This window comes from Rhizophagus irregularis, chromosome 2 (genome assembly GCF_026210795.1).
Source record: "Rhizophagus irregularis chromosome 2, complete sequence".
Classification (NCBI taxonomy): Eukaryota; Fungi; Glomeromycota; class Glomeromycetes; order Glomerales; family Glomeraceae; genus Rhizophagus; species Rhizophagus irregularis.
In genome coordinates, this window is record NC_089430.1 from 2,930,454 (window position 1) to 2,943,351 (window position 12,898).

Here is a 12,898-nt window from a genome sequence, read left to right on the forward strand (position 1 = left end):
ATTGGACTACTACAATAGATTTTTTGTCTAACATAAACACTGGTAAAAAAATGGTCTATCCTACACATATCCTACACATATCTTACATATATCGGGTACTCAAAATGTAGAAAATCATACACAAATAATACACATATCATACACATATCGGGTACTTATATATATAGTATACCTATCAGTGCCTGATATATGTATGATATATATATTAAGTACCGATATGTGTATGATATGTGTATTATTTGTGTATGATTTTCTACATTTTGAGTACCCAATATGTGTAAGATATGTGTAGGATAAATCATTTTTTTACCAGTGAAACTTTTTCATAAAGATTGTATTTCAGGAGCTATAGGAGATCCACAAATATAAATCACATTATTTAATAAAATTTTTAAATTAGTTTTTTCTTTATCACTCTGCAATTTTACTAAAAATACATCTTGGTTTATTACAGATAGTGCAATTGATAAGTTTATGTATATTACTATTATTAATTATACCACTAGAAATAAGAAATTTTTTTTTATTTATTTTTATTATGAAGACATAGATCTGGAAGATTCAAAGAAATTCTTTTAAATATTGACAGATCGGTGATATTGTTATAAATCACGTGATATAATATATGTTTGTTTATTTTTAAAAAATTTTCAAAAATGAGGGGGGTGGGGTATGTTAAACAAACTATTAAATTGGAGTAGCCTTATTATAAATGCTGAAATTGCTAAAATTCTGCCGAAACTATAATAAATCTATACAGTAGTAAAATTTTAACGAAACTAATCGTAAGATTTTGAAGAGGTTTAGACAATTAACCTTAGTCATGAATATGATGACCTAACCTGAATATTTTGGGTCAACCTGTCAGATTACCTGATCTGTCAGTTCAGGTTGCAGAACTCTAACCCCCTGTTCTGGTAAAATGTATTATTTTAATAAAGCCAATAGATTTTATAATAGATCTTTATTTAATAAATTCTTTTTAAATTTTCATTTGTAGATAGTATAAATTAGAGTTCCAAATGATTCCAGTTTAAACTAGAAACTAATCTGAAACTGATCAAAAATTCAGTTCAGCTCTCAGTTCAGTTTTAGAACCAGAACTATCTGGTTTAATTCAGTTTTATTTAATTTTAAGAAAAAATGTGAAAAAATGAATACACACGCATCTAGTGATCATACAAAAACGAACTATAGCTCATTGGATTCCTCTCACTGAGATGCGTCGAATAGTGATAAAATCATATTTCTAGCATTGGTAGATTACTCAATAATACATGGTAAGTATTTCTTAAACAATTCATATTAGCAAATGATCCATTAATGCTAGAAACATAAATTTACCACCATTCAACTCATTTCAGTGAGATAAATTTAATGAGCTATAATTTGTCTTTTTATAATCATTGGATAGTAGATAAATTTACGTTTCGCATTTTTTAAATTTTTAAACGTTAAAAATTAAAATGCTGATATGAGCAATTAATAAGGATGGCCCTGAAATTGATTTGGTAAAAATCTGAAATCCAAAATTCTAAATCTGAAATCCGAAATTTTTCCAAAATTAATTCATAATTTCATAATTCCAGCCAAAAATCGTAATTCTGGTAAAAACGGATACATCAATCATTTCTATATTTGACGATAGCCATTCCACAAAAATCGATTTTGGCAGGAACAAATATGGAATCTTGTGTAACATCGATTTCCATTTTAGGAAATTCCATAATTCATGCCGGAATTAAGTGCATAATTCTGGCCAAATTTATATATTTAATTTCAGCATTTCAGCTGGAATTTCAGATTTCGGAATTTCAGATTTAGCTGGAATTACAGTTACAGTTTCAAAATATCGGCAAATCTGAAATATTTCGGATTTGGGGCCATCTTTAGCAATTAAATGCTATTTATTGATCACACAAGGACAAATTTTAGCTTATTAGATTTATCTTACTGAGACGAGTTAAATGGTAGTAAATTTATGCTTTTAGCATCAATAGATCATTTGCTAATACAAATTTTTTAAAAGATACTCACCATGGATTAGTGAGCGATCTATCACCACCATTTGATGCATTTCAGTGTGAGGATTCCAATGGGCTATAGCTCATCTTTATACAATCACTGAATTGCGTTTAATCACTTGTATCAGCATTTTGATTTTTAACGTTTAAAAATTTAGAAAAAAATGCAAAATGTTAATTTATTTACCATCAAGTGATCATAAAAAGACAAATTATAGTTCATTAGATTTATCTCGCTGAGACACATCAAATAATAGCAAATCTATGTCTCTAGCATCAATAGATCATTTGCTAATGCGAATTGTTTAAAATACACTTACTATAAATTATTGAACGATTTATCAATGCTAAAGACATGATTTTACCACCATTCAACACATCTCAGTGAGAGAATTCTAATAAGCTATAGCATAATCACTAAATGTGTGTGTATTCATTTTTTCACATTTTTTCTTAAAATTAAATAGAACTGAACTGAATCGGACAGTTTCGATTCAGTTCCACTTCAGTTTTTGGTTCTACCTAAACCACAAAAAAACTGAACTGAATTGACCTGTTCAGAACTTTAGTATAGATATCGCTATCATTAGACTAGAAAGTATAAATCTTCTTTTATTATCATCTATAGGTGTTCAATATTTTCAATTGAAAGATTTTTTTTCTTCTCATAAATAATCCAAGTTTAGTCTATGTTAGTAGTTATAACATTATCCTCTAATCCAATTGTTTTTTATCTTTAAGGTATAATCTTCTTTAGTTATGTTTTATATATAATTTATATATATTATTTTATAAGCTTTTCATTTACATTTTTTTTTATAGTTTTGACTGTATAAAAACCAAAAAACTAATGAATCTGTATAACTTTTTTTTATTTTCTATATTAATCTCTATTTTCCAAAAACTTTTAATATATTGATCATTATAACATGGTTAATAAATTTATATCAGTATATACTAATTGGTATTTGTAATGTTTTTTAATGGATATATAGTATTTTTTTATTAATTTAATATAAAAAATACATCATATGGGCTGATTTGTTTACCTTTAATTAAAATATTAATTTTATTACATTTTTATTATACAAAATACTATATAATATATAGTAAATTAGAAATGAGTATTAAAAAATTTTTATTTAATGTTATTATACTATAATTTGGTAAATATTTCTTTTAAATTATTGCTGTTTTCTAATTACTGTGATCTAGCATTATTTAATAAAAAAAAAAATTTTTGAAAAAATATGTAAAAATAAAAATTTTATTGTATTTTCAAATAAAGGAGGTATGATTATAAGCTGAAAATTACAATTTTAAGAAAAAATTTTCAATTTTTAAATAAGTTTACTTATAAGTAACTTTTTAAATTTTGTATAACAAATCATTTTTTAAAAAGTTATTTATAAGCAAACTTATTTAAAGATTGAAAATTTTTTCTTAAAATTATAATTTTAGCTTATAATCAAATTTCCTTTATTTGAAAATGCAATAAAATTTTTATTTTCACATATTTTCTCAAAAATTTTTTTTTTTTATTAAATAATGTTAGATCACAGTAATTAGAAAACAGCAATAATATAATTCTTAGCACTTACTATATATGTTAAAAATTTGTATCTCAACTTAAAACGTAAATATCTTCAGATCCAGTGATCCAATTGGCAAGCTCTTTTTTCATTCATATAGACCAGATCAAAGGCTTTTCAAAGAGCCTAAATTTATAAAAAATGGATCAGTGGATCTTAAGATATTTGCATTTAAGCATGTTAAAAAGTTCATACCTCAACTTTAAACGTAAATATCTCCAGATCTAATGATTCAATTGGTGAGCTCTTTTTTCGCCTATAAAGTCCAGAATAGGGGCTTTCCAACGAGCCTAAAATTATAGAAAACGGATCAGTGAATCTTGATATATTTGCATTTAAAGATGGTAATACAAACTCTGACATAAAATAATTATTTTTATTGTTTGAAAATATTTATTTTGATACCATCTTTTATATGATATTTTTATTATACATTTATAAACATTTATAGCTACTAAGGCTATATAAATTTTCGACGTTACTAAACCACACCACTGGTGCCCAACACCACTGGTGTCTGGCACCAGTTTTTTTTTTCAAAATTTATTTTAGTAAGTGCGAAATTTTTTTTTAAATTAAAGTTATGGTGTATTTTATATTTTGGTTAAAATTATTGTAATCATTACGAAAAGTTTTTTTTTTTAGAGAAAATTTTATTTGAAAAATATAAATTTATTAAAGTTTGCAAATAAAACTAAGAATTATAGATTATAATAAGCCGTAGACTTCAGAAATTTTAATTTTTTTTTGGGCAGGTTCGCATATTATGCCCTATTTGATTACAAGTCCCACATCGCCTTGACTTGCTTTTACTACTTTCACCATCTACATTCACGTTTAATTCCTCATCCACTAAACAAAAAAAAGGTTAATAGGATGTGAATTCACAAAATAAATATAAAGACCTAGTATATACCTGTATTAAGTGCTTTTCGAAGCTTTTTATGTGATAATTCTTCAGCAATATTGTTCTCTTTATTATTGGTAGATTCATGTATTTGCTTTCTTTTACCTTTATTCCCACTCATATTTTTAGGCTTTCGGCCTTTTGTTATAATTCTAACAGGATTGCTGATAGTTTGAGCAAATTCTGTATTATGATCACCTTGTACAATTTGAACCATTTCAGATTCCAGTTCCTTAGCAAGATTTTCATGCAATTCATAAAGTTCCTCTATTCTACCTGTTTCAATTGCTAAATCAAGTGTTTTTTTCATTATTCCAAAAGTTTTTCCCCATTGTTGTTTTCGTGTCATTTCTTGGCAAATTTCCTTGGTAAAAATATGGTGTCCACGAATGTTCTCTAAGTGGGAAAGATCCACTTCAACCATATATTCTACCGTACCAAATTCATTGTCTGATATTACTGAAATTGCTGGTGTGTGTAAAAATATCAAATCCATCTCCATAACTTTTGCATTTGTATACCAGCGCCGCGGTATAAGTCCAATATGAAATTTAGAAATTGAAGAAACAAGCATTACTGCAAAAAAATGGCGACATACAAGGCCATGGCTTATTAATGTCAGGCATGTGCACAGATGCATAGTATTGTCATAAAGTACAATAAAATGCTTGCTTTTTTTATTGATGGAAGAAACACGCCAAAGTTCATTTATTCTGGTTAGATCCAAATCTGCAATCAATTGTGCAAGTTCTATAACACATGCATCAAACATGTCTTCAGAAAACATGCCTGTTGGTGATTCAGCAGTTTCCTATAAAAAAACAAAATAATTAAATTTGTATGTCATGGTGAAAATAATAATGAGATAAACATTGATTCATACCTGTTTTTGAAGTTCATTTTCCAAGTTAGCTATATGACATCGGTAATGCATACTGCGGTTCATTTCATGTCTTTGAAGTTTAAGGACTGCTGGCGTTAAGAATTGCTGACACAATACATCAACTTCTTTAAAATAATGATTATGGTAATCTTCTTCTTGGCTTACAGGAAGTTTACCAATAGTTTCATTTAATCTAACATACCGGCTCTCTTTTTCTAATAACCTTTCAATTGTACGCTCAAGTTCTATAAGGGATGATGATCCACTAACATTATTTTTTATAATACCATTGTATGACTCCACACGTTGTGTACTCTGAATTCCAGCATTAAATGCACGATGGGTGAAGCATAATGCCCAGGCTTCTCTGCAAGGATAAAGCTGGCGTTGCAAATAATTTTTTGCATCAGGATATTCATTTAATAATGTAGTCCATCTCTCTTCAAAAATTGATTCAACCCGACTATTACGTGTAGAACAAAAGGTTGCAAAAAATTTCTTCCACTTTTCACCATGATATTTACTTAGAAAATGCTTCTCCAAGTTTTTTCTAATATGAAATAAACAAAAATGATGCTTTGTTGCTGGCCAAGAGCTTCTTGCTGCTGCAATCATCGCGGGATCTGCATCAGTATAAAGTAATGATGGTGCTAATCCTCCTGTTGCTTTGGAAATACTTGCAAATAACCATGAAAAAGTATCTTTTGTTTCATCTGAAACTATGGCAGTTGCAGCAAGACGGGAACGATTGTGATTATCTACCAATATTACAACACACAAAATCATAGAAAAACGGTTAGTTTTTGCTGTCGTATCAAGCAAAATAACATCATGAAAATGAGCCCATAGTTCTTGTTGATTTGGACTCATCCAACAGAGTCCAACAAGATGATTATCATGACCTTCAAAACGTGCATCAACATGAAATGTTGGATTTTCTTGTTGTTGGTTCATAAGTGCAAGATACATTGAACCGGCATCACTTGTAGTCTGATTTTGATGTCGAAGTGTTTGAACCAAATTGTAAATATTACGTGCATGAATATATTTTTCTGGATACTTGTGCTGTAATACTTCAATAATTGTACCAGCACGCACTCCACAGGCAGCAAAAAGTGCAACATCGTCATACATTTCTGGAGTAAGCTTGCGAAAGTGAGGTGTAACCATCCTAATATTATCCACTAAATCATGATTATGTTCGCCATCAATTTTTGTAATATGGATAAGATTGTCTTTTTTTCGGCGATAAGCATTAACATGAAATTTGCAGTCAGTTGTGTGATGTCCTCTATTACGATTTTCATCTGTATGTGCATTTTTTTGCTGATTGTATGATCGGCCTTTTGAACATGCATAAATACGACGCCGAGGAAAACCATCTTCTTTATCTTTATCACTATGAGTAATTGTGAATGCAAAACCCCGTTCCAACCCATGATTTTCAAGGAATCTTAAATGGTAAAATAAAAAAAAATTTTTTTAATATCATATTATTAAAAAGAATAAATGTGCAATGATAACAAAGTACGAAAAATAATTTCCAGTAAACTTACTCGTCAAGTTTTTTCCAGTTTGTGAACGTCATTTCAAGTGTAATAGGATAAAGTGGCTCAAGGTTTTCAATTTCTTCATAGTCATCCTCAAAAAACTCATTTAAAACTTCTTTTTCGCTTGAAATAATTGTTTGTGTATCATCAGAAGTATCTTTTAGAATTTCAAAGTCATTAGTATGGTCATGTACGTTTTCTTCAATATGAAATGGTGTGGAAATATTGTGGGAAGTCATATTAGTTATATTAGAATAACGGATAAAATAAAACCGATAGTCCGACACGGATATCAGGATAAAAAACTACCAAACAAATAAAAATGATGTAACACGATGTAACTGGTCGACAGGTCGTGTCTGATGTAACTGGTGTAACTGGTAAACAAATACTGAAATAAATCACGTGATAATACGATGTGGTGTTGAACACCGCGGTGTGGTTTATAATTTTTGTAAATTTTTATTTTACTTTATATTTTATTAAAATATACTTACTTTTTAATAATATATGTTAAAAATTCCATTTATATGTTGTGCCTTAGATTGATTCTTGCCTCAGATTAAAACTGATCACGTGCATTACATATATGGTAATTTTACTATGTAGATCATCACGTGTATATACATAATTCGTCACATCCTATTGGTAGTTTTAATCTGAGGTAAGAATCAATCTGAGGCACAACATATATGAGAAATGGGTTTTTTATTAGTGAAATAGGTTTTTTTATAGCTCTTTTACATTTAATAATTTAAGTTTTACAAATGTAAATTTTTGGTCAACTTATTATTTAGTCAAGTGATCATTAATCAGATGATTTTTTGGTATTACAAAACAATTTTAAGTAACAAAAATTGTGAAAATCAATCAATAACTCCTTTTAATACAGAGTAGACAAATCAGCCCATATGTTAATATTAATAGTTTATTTCTTTTTTGTATTTTTTGTAAAAATGCCAGCTAGACGAGGACCTGAATAATATTGATACAACTCATATTTGAATTTGCATAGAGTTTATATTAAAATTTTTCAAAAGTTGTATATTATAGGGATATTTTCAAAATTTCGTTATCCTACATACTCCTATTTTTAATATAACCAGTAATTCAATTTTAATATCATTGGATTCGTCTTGATAAGAAGATTCTAATGATAGTAAAATTGCATTTCTAGCTTTAATATTGACAGAGTTATGTCATAAAATATATTTTTATTTCAGTATTTAAAGTTTACTTGTAAGTTATATTAGTATTATTCAGGTCCTGCTAGATGAACTGGATTTTAAAAATGCAATGTCTATAAATACAGTTGTATCTTTAAATGAAATTGTAAATAAAGTATTATTAAAACTGAAAATTAAACAAGAACCAGCTAACAAAAATTTTCAAAATTATACATCTTCAGGTGATGCAATATATACTTATAAACACATATAATTCTTTATAAAAGTAACCACATATTAAACAAGAGCTGTTTAATGAAAATTCTCAGAATTGTGCTTCATTAAATGATGCAAAACCTATAGATGTATTTGTTCCTTCAAATAATATTAAAAATGTGGAACTAGAAATCAAATAAAAATCTGAATATTCTAAAAATTCTAAAGATTTTGAATTAAAAGAAATTTAAAAAGAAAAAAGCAAGTAGAAAAAAATAAAAAATAACTTAATTTCGGCATATTTTTATATGCAAAATTATGTCCAAATTGTAAAAAAAGTTAATTCTTCTTTGATTAAAAAAAAATCATGCATTTTAAATCCTGTTGTAATTTTAAAAAGTATTAGATAGAAGAACAAGAATTGACAATAATAATAAAGGTAGTGGACTATAAATGAAACATTTATTAATATTTATTTATTTTTTTTTATAAGTTTATATAATCATTTTTCATATTTCAAAGGTAAAAGTTCTTTGATTTTTTTTATTTTTTGAATGAAATATTAATAATTAACATTTTATTTTTCTTTTTTAGATTTCAGCCATAGGTTTTTTTGGGATATTTCAAAAGTAAAGTAAATGAGGATTTCAGGTAAGTTTTCTTTACATTTTTTAATGAAATATTTATTAATATTTTATTTTTATTTTGTAGGTTCTTGAATGGCTCTTTACATAAAATTTCATTAGATAACTTTTTTATTTTATTTTATTAATTTTATACATAATTTACATTAGATAGTTACAGTAATAGTGATAAATACAATTTGTAAATACAGTAATTAAATAATATTAATAAAACATAATGCTTTATATAAAATTATATTAATTTATGCATTTTTTTATACTTAAAATATGTTGTTAAATGGTGTTATTTTCATTGCTCAACACTTAAATTGAGTTGTACAACGTATTTTTAAATGGTGTCAATTGAGGTTTGTAATACTTTTTAACCTAATATTTGTTAACACATTCAATGCCCTAAAAAATTTCCTAATATAATCATTTTAAAGTGATATATTTTTAAAATTTAGTTTAAAAACCTGAACAAGTACATGAAAAACAAAAAAATACTTTACTATGTGGTAATCAAACAAATTTTATACTTTGTTTTTCATGTAATAGCCAAATTAACCAAGATGTTAAAATATTATTAATTATTGTAATTTCTCCTCCAGTAACAGGTGATACTTCTTTTCAACAATCACAAATAAATAAAATTTCAATTATGATTATCTATCAAAAAAATAATCAATTATTTCCTTTTATTCTACCAGTAAATGGATTTCTTACATATTCCCACTTTTTAAAAATTCTACAGATTTTGTTAACAGTAGCTTTACTAATATACATCTTTTAGCAAATTCTTTCTGTGTAAAACCTTCAGCCTGACAGTAAATAATTCACCATCTTAAATCTTCACTTAAACTTTTTTCCATTTCAATCTAAAATTATTTTAATAAGTTTTAATGTTAATATAATTTGATTTTGAAAGAATATTCATTATTACTTATTTGAAGGAAAAAACCAGTTTAAAAACTTATATGAAAATTCGCAAATTTTTTATATGGTGAAAATCGCACCATTTTGCAAAACAGCAATAAAAAGAAACCAACCCACTTCACTATACTACAATTGTTATAATAGCAATATCAATTTTTAATAATGATGGTATTTATAGTTAGAGCTTCATAGAAAAATGAAAGAATCAGAAGCAATTAATAATTCATGAAAAAGAAAAGAATCATGCTTTTTGAAAGATAATAAGAAAAAAAAAAATAAGCATTATGTCTTACTAGTCTCTACTTTTAAAAAGTGGATTATACTTTTGAGATACAATTATGATCTACTAATTCTACTTTGAGTATTGATAAGAAGCAAAATTATGTTTCAAAATATATTTCAGTAATTTTGAAACACATCAGAGCTTTTTACGCCTATATCTTTGTAATTATACAAAAATTTTAGCGGTTCATAACGATAAGACATGTACAATTTACCACTACCACCCAAGTATATCATTGCATTAGTGTCTTCTAAACCAATACAAACAATTAAGGTCTCCCCATATTCTTTTAATTCTTCTCCATAAATATAAGTTGATATTGATCCATAGAGATTAAATCCTCGCACATAACCATCTTTATCAACATCTAATGGAATATAAGCATAAGGATACTTCGCACAAAGTTCCTCAATTTTTGATTCCTTTTCATCATCCGACTCTAGTGATTCAAGTTCAAGCTGACGAAATTGGTTAAGTACCTCAATAGTACGTTTACAAAACCTGTCAGCATCGTTTTCTTTTCTCCAAAAATTATCAGTATACGCTCGTGGAGCTGGTGGCAGATCAGTGAACAAATCATTTTTAGATTTATCACTATTGGGCTTGGGATGTGTTTCTGGCTTTGGATGTGTCTGTCCCATTTTTTTCGTGAAGAGACTTTTCTAGTCAAAATGATATTACCGTATAAAATTATAAATATAGTCATTTACTCATTGTTGTCTAAAGTAAGTAGTAAATCTTTTATTCCGTTTTTGGCAGTGTATACTGCATAAGTAATAATATTTCGTGGTACGTCATTATATCACAGGAACAATTGCATATTCTTGTATTAATAACTAACTCGCGTAAAGTTCTTTAAAGATCAAGTTAACGTAATTTTCCCTTCCAAAATCGATTAGACCCACTACAAATCATATAAAAAGGCGAGGCTCTGGTTAGTGAATTCTTTATCTGTTTTGTACAATAAAATAAAAATATATTACATCCATTTTTTTTTACTTTTTTGTTTTTCTGGAAAAGCCAAACGTCCACCGCCAATTCGGTCGCACATGGAACGTCTGAAGGAAGTGAACTCAGTTTGCCACCGCCACTTGGTCTGTACATGAATAGATTTGACGTTCCCAGAAGTTTGCCGCACGAAGCCACCTTGGTGGAGAAAATGACGAAGAAACACGAAGAGACACTCGGGCGGAGCACCAAGGGAAAAAAAAGGAAAAAGGAAATATCACTTTGAAACGTAAAAGTGTAGAATATCAAAAAAGTAAGTCACGTGAGTTCACCGACAATCATAAATCACGAGGTTCAGCATATTCAGCATTAATTTTCTTGACGATCCTGCCAGCTTCACATAAAATAAAATCAGCATTAATTTTCATTAATTTTCATGCAACAAAAATAAACATTTTTATGTCATTTTTTTAATTAACAAGTTACTTCAAAAGTCATACTTTTTCAATATGAAACTCGCAGAAGATTGTGTAATAAATTCGGTTATGGTATACAGTTACTTAACTTCAGATTTATGGAGTTTAAGGCATTACATTGATTGGATTTTTAACGTGATTTTCCATTATGGGAGACATGTTTGACAGCCTTTGCTCACTAGGTTAGATAGTTAAGCAAAAATTGGTATTATAACCTATTTGTGTTATTGCTAACCAGATTGCCAAAAATAAGGAGGTGAATGTCAATAATAAGACACTGCTTTGTCATTTCACCATTTCAGTACAGAATTCCATATAATTCAGCTTTCTGAAACTAAGGTACTTATGGAATGATGTATGAACAAATATTCAATGGAAAATATGGCAAATCCATTTATGAGGTTGGTTGATGCTTATTAAAAAGGTTTAGTTTATATTGATTTATGATCTAGACTCACATATAGAAAAAAAATAGTCTATGTGCAAAAAGAAGAGGAATATTTGCTTTAGTTGCAAAAATACATTCTAAAAACAAAAGGTAATTTACCAGTCTTTATTTTTGACTAAGTAATATTATTCAAGAATACTGAAATTTTCTATTCCTATCCTGTGATCCAAAACAATGGTAATTTAAATAAAGGTAATGATCCATCACTCTTATCAACTTCTATCTATGCTAGCAAAACCAATGTTAAGCAGAAAAAGCAAAACTGCTTAACAATTATAGGAAAGTGAGTATAAATTCTTTTTGTTAGAAAAGTAGGCAGAAAATAATCTTTTGAGATTGTCTAATATTCAAAACTTTGATATTTAAGGTTTTGGATTGACCTAGCAGATAGGAGGTCAAACAAATTATTGCTGATGTATAAAATGTAAAAAATACTAATCAAAGGCATTCTTTATACTAGGGCAATAATTACAGAATTACACGAAAATAGAAAAAAAGGATGGTTTTGCAGACAGATTCATGTGAATTTTACAGAAATTGAAACATTCATAGTGTGATAATTAATGAAACTATTAATGGAACTATTGCAATAGTGATATTTTTGCAGTAAGGAAATTAGGTTATTCCAAATTAATTTTTAGTTTAATGTTCTCCCTCTCTCTCTATTTTTGAAAATTTTAAAATAATTTAAACACAATATGTTTACATGTTTAAAGCACCTTCTCTTTTTTCTGAAATTTGATACTGAATATTTCTAATTTTACTGAAAACTTCTGGAATTTTAATATGTTTAAATATCATGTTTGTTTAAATTAGCATAACAGAAGTCCCATTTTGATCTATTGT

The 12,898-nt window shown here is 27.5% G+C and overlaps 2 protein-coding genes across 2 annotated transcripts; one reads left to right on the top strand and one right to left on the bottom strand.

The window, feature by feature from the left end:
• Positions 1 to 9,628: 9,628 nt before the first annotated feature.
• On the bottom strand, positions 9,629 to 11,406 carry OCT59_011995 (uncharacterized protein). Its single transcript, XM_066134157.1, has 2 exons — positions 11,180 to 11,406; positions 9,629 to 11,084 (listed from the first exon to the last, which is right to left on the bottom strand). The coding sequence occupies exon 2, from the start codon at positions 10,819 to 10,821 to the stop codon at positions 10,297 to 10,299; it is 525 nt and encodes a 174-aa protein (XP_065989447.1). The 5' UTR covers positions 10,822 to 11,084; positions 11,180 to 11,406; the 3' UTR covers positions 9,629 to 10,296.
• Positions 11,407 to 11,985: 579 nt separating this feature from the next.
• Positions 11,986 to 12,609, top strand: OCT59_011996 (uncharacterized protein; the record flags this gene model as incomplete). Its single annotated transcript, XM_066134158.1, has 4 exons — positions 11,986 to 12,005; positions 12,080 to 12,142; positions 12,285 to 12,335; positions 12,513 to 12,609. 4 exons carry the CDS (start codon positions 11,986 to 11,988, stop codon positions 12,607 to 12,609), a joined length of 231 nt encoding a protein of 76 aa, XP_065989448.1.
• Between the last annotated feature and the right edge of the window lie 289 nt (positions 12,610 to 12,898).